Below are 13,018 nucleotides of genomic sequence, written 5' to 3'. Positions count from 1 at the left end.
TTGAAGATTTTATTGGGGAATCGGGGAAGGGGAACAGACAAGTTGCTGTCCTTTTGTTCTTCAGTCTAGTTGTGGAAGACATCGCTTCACTGGCCCATGTTGGTATTATCATTGCGCTCTTCCCGGGTGAGGCAGTCACTCACCGGCCTCTCACAGTGGCTCATGGCAGCTCATGTCAACTGCTGGCTGCTCACGCAGTTGCGGGCGACTCACGGCAGCCCAGCTCCAGGTCGAGCTGTTGTTCACCATCTTAGCTGTAGAGGGCACAGCGTCACTGGCCCTTATGCATGTGAGATCCAAACCAGGGCCCTGCTGCTCAGAGCTGGCGTCCCAAGCCAACTCTTAACCAACACGCCACTCGGCCGGCCTCTCTCATTTGTTTTGACACAAGTAGTGGCTCTGCCCCCACTGCCCTTTGCTTTGTCAGTTTTCCAGATGAAGGTGTTCCTGTGAGCAGGTGGAACCTTTGCTGGTTCTCTTCTGTCTAAAGGACTGTTTCTGCCCTCGGGGGACACTTCGGTGGTTCTCAGTTGTTTGATTTTGTCACACCACTGCAGTGAATAGGGGTTCCTTTCCACAATTAGTTTTTTGGGGGATAATTCCTGCCAGGTGGAAAAAGTCATGGTACAAAGCACATTTGGTGGAAAGTGTGTCTCCCTCTGTCCACCTGCCTGTTTTGACGCTACTGGCCTTTTTGCCTGGTTCCTGAAAGGTTCTGACCCCCCTACATCAGGGGCCTTGGCTCCTGGGTTCTCTAGAACCCTCCCCATCCCTAGCTCAGGCCCCAGGCGGGTGCCCAGTCACCCCAGGAGTGGGGTAAGGATCCAGGTCGCCACTCATTATATACCTGTTGGTGCCAGAGTCACAGGATGGCCCCAGGTCAGTCACTGCACCCTTGTATACCCCAGGTAGGACGTGGCAGCCCGAGGGACCAGGGGTGGGCTGGACAGCTCAGGGTGCTGGTTGCATGGTACCTGAAGACGGCACCTCACCACCTACTCACTGTCCTGCTGGGACTGAAATCACTAGCCTGGAAGAGCTTGGTGGGCACTCCTGAGGACCAAGGGAGGGTGATGAGGGAAATTGAGGCCCAGCTCTCCATTGCCTCCAGGCCACAGGATGAGGTGCATGTGGAAGAAGACCTGCAGCAGATTACGGTGCAGGTGGAGCCCACGTGCAGCGTGGAGATCGTGGTCCCCAAGGAGGAGGAAGAGGGGTGAGTGGCCACCAAATCCACATTTTCCGGTTGTCTGGTTCCTCGACTTTTGCTCCTATCCCATTGGCCGGTATGGTCATGTGGCCCGCCTGCAACAAGGCAGGCTGGAAAATGTAGTCTGCATTCTGGGGAGCAGGGACTGGGAATGGGGTTCAGGCAATGGGGTGTTGGGGACCTCAGATTAACGTGCAGAGCTGCAGATAATGCTTCAGTCCTAAGGTTGTTGCTCATCCATAATCTTCAGCTCCTTTTCCCCTTCCCGCCCTTGCTCTTAGCCTTTCCTGCACTTACCAAAGGATAACTGACCAACTTCTTCAAAGAACCACTTTTGGACTTCAGTCACCCTTTCTCCCGTTGTGTTTTGTTCTTATTTCATGCACTTTAACTCATCAGTAATTTCTTCCTTCTAAACTCATTTGTTTTCTCGCTTGTTTCTGTTTCTTCAGTATAGGTTGAGTACTTAAGCTCCCTTTTTGTCTTTAATAACGAGTTGCTTAAGGCTATGCATTTTCTTCTGAGTACTGCTTTTGCTATGTCTCATGAGTTTTGACATGAAGCAGTTTCTTTTTACGTTGGCTCATGTATGGATAGTTAGTGATTTTCCTTTTAATGTACTGTTTGATCCAGGGCAGTGATTTTCAACCACCTGGGATAGTTCTGCCCACAGGGGACACTGGGCCATGTCTGGGGACATCTGTGGTTGTCACAACTAGGGGTGCTCCTGGCATCGAGTGGGTGGGGGCCAGTGATGCTTCCCAGCACCCCACAGTGCTCAGAATGACCTCCCAAAGAGAGTAACCTGGCCCTGATGTCAACAGTGCCGAGGGGAGACACCTTAGACTAAGGTTTATTTAGGAGTGTCTCTCCACTTCTGGGTACTTAAGGACTTTTTTTTTTTTTTACCCTTTTAGTACTTACTTCTAATTTTGCTAGGTTTGGAATTAAGAAAGTGGCCTAAAAAATAAAATCTGTACAATTTTTTTTAATGTATTAAAATCTTTATGGTCAAGTACAACATTGTTTATTTATTTGTTTGTTTTGTTTTGTTTTATTGGGGAACTGTGTTTTCCCAGGAACCATCAGCTCCAAGTCAAGTAGTTGTTTCAATCTAGTTGTGGAGCGGGCATCTCAGTGGCCCATGTGGGAATCGAACTGGCAACCTTGGTGTTATGAGCACTGCGCTCTAATCAACTGAGCTAACGGGCTGCCCGTTTGGTTTTGTTTTTTAGCTGAGCCATCCTGCCACCTGTTGGCAGCTCAGCTTGGGCCGTGAGTCAGACCAGGGATCCTGTTGCTCAGAGCTCAAAACTCTTGAGTGAGCTCTTAACCAACTGAGCCACTTGGCCGGCCCTGTTTTTTAATATCCACGGACATATGGAGAAATGTGTATTCTCTGTTGGGGGGTGGAAAGTACTTTGTAAGCCTGTTCTGTCCAATGTATTGATTGCTGGCATTCAGTTTATGTTCTTACTTCTTTCTCATCTGTTTGGTTTATTTAATACTATAATTTAGAATCTCTGTTCTAATTTAAGAGATCTTACTTAGCACTCACAGCACAGTCCCAGGCTGCATTTTGCCATTAAGAGTATATTTTACATACATACACACGCATATGCACACATGCTAGTGTCTGCTTTTTTGCTGTTAACTGAAGTCTTACAGTGTATTCTGTCATTCAGCTTTTGCCCAGACAAAACCTGACCTCAAACATGACCAGAGAACAACTTCTCCACAGTTAGAGGCTCTCTTGTCACCTCAGAGCTTGTCATTTTTTTTGTGAGATCAGGAAGGGTCCTGTCCTGGGGACCAGAGCTGGGGTCACCTCACAAAATCACTAGCCGAGGCCTGGGCATGATCCTCACCTCTCTGAGCCCCAGTCTTCTTGTCTGTAACACAGGACAGCAGCACCCTCTCCCTGAGGGAGAGTCAGTGGGTTCATTCGCACAGGCTCTTAAGGAGGCTCATAGTAACAAGTGCTCAGTGCCATTTGCCCCCACTTTACAGATAAGGAAACTGAGGCTCAGAGAAGGTAAGTAAGCTCCAGGGTGGCACAGCGAGTGAGTGGTAAGGCCAGGTTGGTGTGTGTGCCCAAGTTGGAGAGGGGTCCAAGCGGGCCAGTCATTTACCTGGGCCGCAGCAGTACTGGTAGGTGTTTGGTTTAATTTGGCAGCCTGAGACTTTTGTCTCTGTGGTTGCACACTGATCAGGGGGCAGGGGGCAGGAGGGTGGGGGGGCTGGGGAAGGCTTGTGCTGCTGAGAGCCCTGCTTCAGGACTCCCGTGCCCTTCGCTGTCCCCAGGGTGGAGACTTCCCCGGCCTGCACCTCTGCCGCTGTTGTAGAAGTGGAAACTACCAGCCAGGCCTCAGAGCCCGCCAGCCAGGCTTCAGACGAGGAGGACGCGCCTGCCACTGACATCTACTTTGTAAGTCCCCCAGGGGCTCTCTGCTGTCACCAGGTTCTCAACCAGACACATGCTCACACGTGTACATGCATTCACATTGACACATATTGCACACACAAGCTTGTATGCATGCACATACACACATGCTCACATACACACGGCCTCTCACATTTGCACATGGTCATACTGACACATGGGCACACATGCAAGGTGCTCACACAGACACATACTCACTTGAAAGTCCTACGTGTGCATATGCACTCATGCACTCAGGCACACATGTGCTCGCCTCTCAATATGCACATGCACATGCACATATTCTTGCACGCCCACCATCACACTTCACAATGTGCTCTTGCGCACTCAGAGACACTTGCATGCTCTCGAACACATGCACACTCACATGGTGTGCGACCGCCCCGCCCCGGCGCCACCCAGGCCGGGCCATTCCAAGGCCTAGGAGCTGCTTCCTACTCTCCTCCCCAGACCTCGTGACCACCGCCTGGTGCGAGCCAAGGCCCCAGCTGTGCCACCCCATCCCACTGGGATACATCAGAGTCCTCATGCTCTCAGCCCTGCCGGGCCCCTGGGTGGGTAGCGCCGGGCTACCCAAGGTGGACTAGAAATGCTGTGGATTTCCTCCTGCTGGGTGGTGGGTACAGCCAGGTGGGCTCCTGAAGGGCTGAGGGGACTGTGGTGAGGGGCAGTTGGGCCTCATGTTGTCAACTTCCAAGGACACTTGGCTGCTCCTGGCCAGGGCAGGATTTGTCAGAGCAGGAAGGGTCCTGTCCTGGGGACCAGAGCTGGGGTCACCTCCCCCACCCTTGTATCTCCCACAGGCAGACAGGTTATGAGCCAGGAGCCTGGGTAAGATGGGTGCTGGGCTGCTAAGGCCCCAAATCCAGTCCAGTGGCCCCTGACAGTGAGTCAGGGGTCAGATGGCCTCAGTGCCAACAGGGAGGTCTGGATGCTGCAGCCCAGGTGCCTGCCCTCTTCCCAGACCTTCATTCTCATCTCTGCCCCCCAGTGGAAGGTGAGCTGGGGACTCCCCGCTGCCCCGGTCCTGGCACCCGACCTCCAAGCCGCCAGGCCTCAGGGCAGTTTGGGTGAGCCGGCCCTCCTTCCACTGCTTCATAACTACCACCACCCTGCTGTCTGAGCCAGTGCTGCCAGGTCGTGGGGTGCCGGCCAGGCCTGGAGCAATAGCTGGCGAACCATGTATGTGTGCTGCCACCCAGCTTTGTCTCCCCGTCCCTGGGGTTGGTCAGTGTCCTGTTCTTTGGATCAGTGTGTGAGGCGGCTGGGCTGTGTCCTGTGAGTGGGTGGCCAGGCCCCCCGCATGTGGCTGAGAAGGTTAGTGGCCAGTGTGACTTCGCCACCCTAAAACCCTCCTCCTGCTTAGCTCACCTGCCCCCACCAGCACCCTCCCCGCCTGACCTTTTGCCTGACCGCCGCCGAATTCCTGTCACCTCATCCTGTCCTCTCTTTGCCTCCTCCGCCCGCCCCGCCCGCCCAGTTCATGGATGGGAGGTACTGGATTTACTCTCCCCGGCATCGCCGACTGCGGGCCATGACGCTGAGCTCCTCAGGGACTGTAAGTGACCACAGCAGGCCTTCAGGGAGCCCTGCTGCCTGGAATAGCCGGGAGCCTCGGGACCTGGCCATCCCATTTCCTCTGAGAAGGGACCTGGGGAAAATAATCACAGCAGCCAAGGGCAGTTGTGTGGGTCGCTGTGCTGTGTGCATCCTGCAGTGATGTTGCTTAATCCCATGGGAAGTGGGCATCAGCGACTGGCAGGTGCACTGCCAGGGCTTAGGGGTCTGCATCTGATCCCCAGCCGCAGGCCATCTCTGCCCCTCATCCCAGCCCTCCCAAGCCAGGGACCTGTGGGGCAGACACTTCTCACTTGTTTGGACCTTGCTGCTGACAGCTCCCCAAGGAGCATGTGCCCCTGTGACGGGGACTATCACACAGGTCAGTGAGGGATTGCAAAGCTGGACTCTTAGCTGCAGGAGAGAGGAGCTGGTATCGCTATACCCATTTCACAGATGGAGAAACAGAGGCCTCGGTTCCCCAGGGAGCCAATGAGAGCGCACGGTTTAGACAAAATCTGGGTCCAGACCCCCAAGCAGCCCCCTGTGTGTAGTAGACACTTGTCTACCCAGCGTGTTTGGGAAGCTATGTGGCTGTCATGCAGAGATGGCCTTATCAGTCTTGTTATTGTCATCATGAGCAGTAAATGAGGGGCCCAGAGCTGCACAGCATGAACAGGCAGAACAGGGTGAAGAACTGAAGCAAAAATTTCTGTTCTCGAGAGGCAGGCCCTCAGAGGCTCACACCCCGGCCCCAAAGCAAACTCCTCTGCAAGTCATTGGGTGTTGGGTACTGCCGAGCCACCCTGAGGAGTGGAGACCACTTCCCCAGCCCCTCTTGTCACACTCTGTCCTCCTGAAATGGGGATGCCCCCTTCCAGGGGTGCTCCATGATTCAATGGCTTGGGACATATAGCAGCCCCCATGGGCTTCCTGGGGGAGCATTAAGCAAAGGTGCCTGGAGAGGGTTGACCTGGATTTTGAAACAGACACATGGGGTGTGGAGAGGAAGGGGAAAGGGTGTCTTGGGAGGTGATGCAGCGTGGGGGCTGAAAGGGGGGAGACTGGGGGAGGACAGTTGGATGAGCAGTGGGAGGAACCCTCGGGCAAGCAGGGAGGACATGCCCTTGGCCTGATTTTAGTGAGGTCACCACCAGTTTCTGGATCCCTCCCTCCTCCAGGCTCAGCTCTCTACAGGGTTCCAGTGGGGACCTTCTTGTCCCACGTTCTGAGCCCCAGCAGGGCAGCTACCCCAGCAGCCACCTTGTGCTGGGCACTGGGCACAAGCGGCCCCCAGATAGCCTGGCCCTGGCCTCCGGCCTCCCAGGTGGGCGGCGGAGGCAGATCAAGCCGCCACCAGTGGTCAGGGGTTTTTATTGTGCCATGACTGTCTGAAGGAACATGCAGAGCCTGTGCTGGGGTCCACAGATGGACACAGGCCTCCCAGGGCACATGTCCCTGGGCCAGGCACCGCGACCTGAGTGAGCGACCTGTGGTGCCCAGCAGCCTGGATGGGCCACGCGAGCATGGGAGTCTGGTCTGTGAGGGCAGGTGTAGAGGCAAAAACTACAGAAAGAGTGCGGTAGCAGCACAGAAGTGGGGAGAGGCAGCAGGTGGGCTAGGAAGGGTGGGTCTGGCAGCTTGTCGATTGTGGCTGTGGTGGGTTTAGGGGCCATGGGATACCCAGGTGGACATGATCAGGGCAGGTGCTCCCAGCAGAGGCCAAGCAGGGCTTGAGGTCCTTAGGCCTTGTGATATTAAAGGCCACAGGTGGGCTCCTGGGAGACGTGAGGAAGAAAAAGGAGAAGGTGGACTGGGGGAGCCCTGAGGAGGCCTCCAGGGCCTAGGGAGGTTCTCTAGGTGGGAGCAGACCTGGAGAGGACGCGCGCCCACCCCCTATCTGACACAGAATGGGGAACCCAACCTAGACACGGCTGAAAGAAGACCAGCCCCCGCCACCACCACCACCGCTCTGTGGTCCAGCAGCCCCTGGAGCCCACATGGCAGGCAGGATCTGAGGTTGAGGTGCTGCTGGGCTAGGACGGAAGTTCGGGTGCCACGGGGAGAGGACAGCAGAGCACACCAAGCCCCCGCCACCCTTCCTCTTCCTGACTGCACTCACTGCTTCCTGCGGCCCATCATGCCTGCTCCAGCCACTCAGCCCCAGAGGCCTGGCCCCCAACCCTGCCAGCCCAAGGGCCATTCAGGTTGGGGGCAGGTCCCCCGGGAGAGGGCAGCCAGGGGCTGAGCTACCCATTCGTCCTGCAGTGAAGGTCCGCCTCTTTTATTTCTGTGTCTTCCTTCCTCCCGCTCACCTTTCGTGCCTCCTCGCACCCTGCTCTTCTGTGCCCTTCCTGCACGTGCCGCCCCGCCCGCCTTCCAGCCCACTGATGAGAGGAGCTGGGTGTACTCCCCACTCCACTATAGCACACAGGCCCACCCAGCCTCCGACGGCGAAAGTGACACAGTAAGTGCGCCCACAGCCCACCAGCCTTGGCCTACTGTGGGCCAAGAGCATGACCCCCCAGACGCCCCAAGAACAGATGGGGAAACTGAGGTCTTGGGTGGGAGGGGCAGGCCTGGGCTCTTACTGCGAGGTGGCCCATGGGGTAAGTATCTTGGGGCCTGTGTCTGGCCCTCATGCCCAAGATGTCAGCAGTGGGGCCAGGCACCACCATGGGAGGCCCAGCGGGTGGGGGTCTGGCCCCAGGCTATCACGCCCTCACCTGCCCCTCTTGCCTTCCGCAGTAATCTCTATGTAGTCACCAACCTAGAGCAGAGCGCCCACTGCCACCCTGGTTGCTTCCTGGAGGCGCTGCCCGCCCAGTTCGGTCCAGGGCGCGGGACATGCTGCCTGGCCACCGCTGGACCTTGCTCGCCCACGTCCTCTCCTCTGCGACGGTCGCCAGTGCTCCAAGCTGTAGAGCGATGGCCCCAGGCTCCGTCAACTACCTATGCCTTTGATACTGTGAACCTTCCTGAGTTTCCAATCACATATTTATTTTGGGTCCTTACTCTGCACAGAGATGGCAGCACACATGTGCTTTTTTTAGAAAAAAAAAAAAACCACAGTGGAAAAAGAAACTCCATTCCATGCACTTCTTTGTTCTTTACTGTGCTTGCATGTGTCTTGCTGAGGGAACAAGGCCCGTTTGCGCCCCAGTGGCCTGGTCACCCTGACTGAAAATCCATGCTCCGAGTCTCAGCTGGCACCGCCCTGCTCTGCCTCTGTCCGTCTTGGATGGAGCTCCTAGGAGGGAAGGTCCATCGGGCCCCTGCTTGTCCCCAGGGCGCCCCTGAAGACCTCCCGCCTGCACCCAGCAGCCACTCTCAGCTCAGGTTTGCAGGCCGTGTGCTGGACATCCATCCTTGGGGGAGGCTGACCAGTGGCCTGGAGGTGGCTCTCCACCCTGCTGACCCTTCCATCTCTCAGCATCTGTTTCTCCATCACCACATCCACCCCAGGTGACCTGGGAGCAGGAATCACTGGGCAGCGACTAAAATTTGGACACATGGCCGCCCCGTGTCAGTGGAGCTCAGGGCTGAGGCTGTCTACCTCCTTCACATGGACGGCTCAGTGTTGGGAGGACAGGCCCCAAGTGATGGGAGACACCCTTTCAAAGCAGGATTTCCCCTGAATGTCCAACTCTTGAGAGGATGCAGTCAGGCCCTCCGTCACAGGACTTCTGGAGAGCTTATGTCCTAGAGCAGGGGCCCTCCCCATGGGTAGGCTACATGGCCTAGAGGGACAGACCCTCTTCAGCAAAAGTTCCCTCCCAGACTGAAGTGGGCAGTCTCTTTCTCGTTTTTAAATGATAGTGACACATGTGATGATTAAAAGATACAGGAAGAAATTGTTCATGAAAAACAATTTTTTTTTGGTTTGTCATCTTCAGCAGGGGCAGCTACTCCTGGGCCCAGAGTCCCATGTGGGGGCCGCCAGGGTACCCTGCTGTGTCCAGAGGGGGCTGCTGGAGCCAACAATTTTGCAGGGTCTCTCCTGCCTCTGCAGACTCGCACCTCCTGAGAGGTGGCATGTCAGTGATGGCTGCCTCCTGCCCGCTCTGCAGAGCCCCCACTTCAGCCCCACATGGGAGGAGCTGGGAGCCAGCTCAGAGTGGAAGTCACACCTGGAAGAATTTGTGCCCAGCCTTTGCCTCCCTGGTAGAGCTGAGACAGCTAGAGAACCCACCAATCCAGGAATCTGATTTTTTTAGTCTATTGCATGCTGCATACACTACTGCTCTCGTCCCCCCTCGCACAGCCTGCTGGAGGGAATCTGTTGGCCCGGCTGCCATCAGCTCCTCCCTGGAGAACCAGACTGTGCCCTGGGGGCTCTCCCCTCGTTGTTGCCCCTGGGGCAGCACCCAGCTCTGAACAGGGTCACCAGGGACAATGTGCAGCCTCGGGAAGGGGACCCTCAGAGGACCTGTCAGAACAAGATGGTGGGTAGCCTAGACTAGAAGCAAAACAGCATCCTCTCCCGCCTAGCCATGGAGCATTTGTCCAGATCCTGGGAGCACCCTCACCTGGATTTCAGACCAGTGCAGATAATGCGGGCCACAAGTCACCAGTCTGTCCCTGACTCGTCCCACCAAGGGGACAGGCAGGCTGAGCAGGCAGAGCTCTGAAGGTACATCTTGGACCTCGAGGATGAATGGGAACAGCTGTGTCACCCAAACGCCAATGTGGGAGTCCCCACCCAGGCTCCCAGAGGCCAGGCACCAGAGACATCGTGAGTTCAGGTGGGGATGACCAGAGCCGCAGGCACAGTCCTTTAGCAGTGGGTGCTGCATCCAAGGCACCCTCGGCCTCCTGGAGCTATACGAGTGAGGAGGGGAGCCACCTGCGTGTCCCATCAGGTCTGTGTTCCCAGTTGGGCCCCTCAGGTTCTCCTGAGTGGATCACAGAACAAATGCATGGTCAGATGCTGACTTGTAGGAGAAATTTGCAAATCTGGATATCATGACATTTCTATTTTCATGTTAAGTCATGAAGATCCCTTTGGAGACCCATTTTGTGTTTCATTCTTTGTCTTTCAGAGAATGGTCACCTCAATGCTAAAGTAGTCCCAGGACTGTGCAGATGTGAGGCATTTGTTTATTCTTTTTAGGGGTAAGGGTGGGGGGAGGCAAGACCTTATTTATAATATGTAGTGAACTCATAGCCTTCCCCAGACCTCCTGCCAGGAAGGCCCTGGACCCACCCAGCTGTTACCCTGCCTCCTCCAGGATGGAAATCTGTAAATTGCCCAGTTTCCCTCCTGGGTCATCCCCCTCCCTCCATGGCTGCTGTCTCTGAGAATGTGGGCATCGTCTGACTTGCTGGTACTGTAAAAACAAAAGGCATTTCATGAGACTGACAAGGTGGAACTTTCCACAAGTCCCTTGCCAGCCTCCTCTCACCATCCCCTTCTACCACCTGGCTCAGTGCAATACTCCCATCCCCAGTGGGGTCCCTTGCCATGGTACTCTTCCTTGCAGCCCCTCGATCCCACCCCAACCTTGTTTTTATGGCTAAACTGATTTTGAAACACAATGAAACTGCAAACCTTGTGGGTCTTAATTTTCACCGGGGGTCCTGTGTGCTCAGCCCCTGAGATCTGGTGTGCAACAATCCAGAGTGTGGCCTCCTGTGGGCACCTCTAACTGTCCAGCCACAGCTGGCCCCATAACACCTGTATGCAGCCCTGGGTCCCATCCCCGCCCCTTTTTACATTGAAGAAATCTAATAAATTGGGTAAGAAGCTCTGCTGTCTCTGCCTCTCTCTGTGTTCCCCTGGTCTCCGGTTGGGAGTTTGAATACTGGCTTTGAAAACCCTCATGAGATTTAAAATAACAACAGGACCCAAATTCCTTAATAGGGGTGGCTTCTTTCTGGTTTCAGTTCAGCTTGAAAAACTTCTAAAAGCTTCTAACATCAGTGCATTCTAGCTCAAAGAAACAAACACTCCCCAGAGTTTGTATTCCTTCTGCCAGAGTGGCTCAAATTGAGTAATGCAGACTCCCAATTTAAGAAATACTGCGAGGGCCGGCCGAGTGGCGCATTGGTTAAGAGCTGGCTTGGGATGCCAGAAGGCCCCGGTTCGGATCCCACATATGAGGGCCAGTGACACTGCCCTCTACAGCTAAGATGCTGAACAACAGCTCAACTTGGAGCTGGGCTGCCGTGAGGCGACGGCTGCAACCCCTGCAGCAGTGGGTTGCCATGGGCTACCGTGTGTAGCCAGCAGCCAGCGTGAGCGGCCGTCCAGAAGCCGGCGACTGATCTTCCTCGCCCGGGGAAGAGCGCAATAATGGTGTCAACTTGGGCCAGTGAAGCAACATCCTCCACAACTAGACTGAAGAACAAAAGGACAGCAACTTGTCTGGTCCTCTTCCCCCAATTTCCCAGCGCTGTTCCAATTCCCCAATAAAGAAAAAGAAAGAAATACTGCAAGGGCTGGCCGAGTGGCTCAGTTGGTTCTCAGTGCAAGCTCTGGGCAACAGCGGTTAGAGTCCCAGCCTGAGCTGAGCTGCAGCTGAGCTGCCAGCAGGTGACAGGATGGCTCAGCTTTAAAAAACACACAACTGTGTTTTGGGGGCCAGCCGAGTGGCTCGTTGGTTAAGAGTTGGCTTGGGAGTGCGAGCTCTGAGCAGCAGGGCCACCGGTTTGGATCCCACATGGGCCAGTGACGCTGCACCCCCCACAGCTAAGATGGTGAACAACAGCTTGACCTGGAGCTGGGCTGAGTCGCCAGCAACGGTGTAGGCTGCAGTGGGACTACAGTGGGCTGCCGTAAGCTCCCGTGAGTGGCCGGTAGCCAGCGTGAGCAGCCGGCAGCCAGCGTAAGCTGCTGTGAGCCGCCGTGAGCTGCCTCAGCCAGGAAGAGTGCAATGGTCACAATATCAACATGGGCCAGTGAAGGGAGGTCCTCCACAACTAGACTGAAGAACAAAAGGACAGCAACTTGTCTGTTCCCCTTCCCTGATTCCCCAATTCTCTTCCCTCCCCCAATTCCCCAATAAAATCTTGAGAGAAAAAAAGAAACACTGCATTGTGGTGGCTGGGTGGCTCAGTTGGTTAGAGCACGAGCTTTGAGCAACAGGGTTACCAGTTCAATTCCCACATGGGCCAGTGAGCTGCGCTCTCTGCAACTAGATTGAAGCCAGCGACTTGAGCTGAGCTGCCAGTGTGTGGTTGAATGGCTCAGTTGGTTAGAGCGTGTGCTCTTAACAACAAGGTTGCTGCTTCGACTCCCACATGGGATAGTGGGCTGCACCCCCCCCACACACACACACACACAACTAAATTGAAGACAGCGATTGGACTTGGAGCTGAGCTTGCGCCCTTCACAACTAAGACTGAAGGATTACAACTTGACTTGGAGCTAATGGGCCCTGGGAAAAACACACTGTTTCCCTATAAAGTTTTTTTTTTTTAAACCACTGCATTGAAAGTCAGATCTTGTCCGTGAGTGAGCCCTTGGAAACCCAGTTGTGATCATAGATGGAGATGCAGAATGGCACAGCTCATTTGTAAACCAGACACACATGCTCTGGGATGTGCTTTCCTTATGTTCAAAGATTAGTATTCAAATACTCTCACGGATGTATCTGCATTTTGAAGATCACGGGGCCAGGCCCCCCTCCCATTTTGGGTGGTCCCATCACCGGGACCACCCACATCCCATGACTAGCAGGGTTGTCAGGGTGGTGGCAGACGGTTCCTTTGGAAGGCTCCATCTGCACCACCACACCCACCCTGCACCTTGGTACCAAGCAGAAACAGCATACAAAGCCAGCATTTAGGGTGGTGTTATGAAGCTA

At 55.1% G+C, this 13,018-nt stretch overlaps 1 protein-coding gene across 10 annotated transcripts in view; it reads left to right on the top strand.

Annotated features, from left to right (window-relative positions):
* Positions 1 to 10,960, top strand: part of PIP5K1C (phosphatidylinositol-4-phosphate 5-kinase type 1 gamma) — a 54,665-nt gene extending 43,705 nt beyond the window's left edge. For 3 of the 10 annotated variants that reach the window (XM_019653426.1, XM_019653425.1, XM_019653427.1), the window contains 2 exons: positions 1,112 to 1,216; positions 3,515 to 5,127. In XM_019653426.1, coding sequence (XP_019508971.1) covers positions 1,112 to 1,216; positions 3,515 to 4,112 — 703 coding nt within the window. In that variant the 3' untranslated portion in view covers positions 4,113 to 5,127. The other 7 variants (XM_019653428.1, XR_002125243.1, XR_002125244.1 and 4 more) reach the window with 7 other exon arrangements.
* Positions 10,961 to 13,018: the final 2,058 nt, after the last annotated feature.

The sequence above is a fragment of the Hipposideros armiger genome, unplaced genomic scaffold (assembly GCF_001890085.2).
Source record: "Hipposideros armiger isolate ML-2016 unplaced genomic scaffold, ASM189008v1 scaffold_202, whole genome shotgun sequence".
In the NCBI taxonomy this organism is placed as follows: domain Eukaryota; kingdom Metazoa; phylum Chordata; class Mammalia; order Chiroptera; family Hipposideridae; genus Hipposideros; species Hipposideros armiger.
This window is presented reverse-complemented; position numbering and strand designations above follow the sequence as displayed.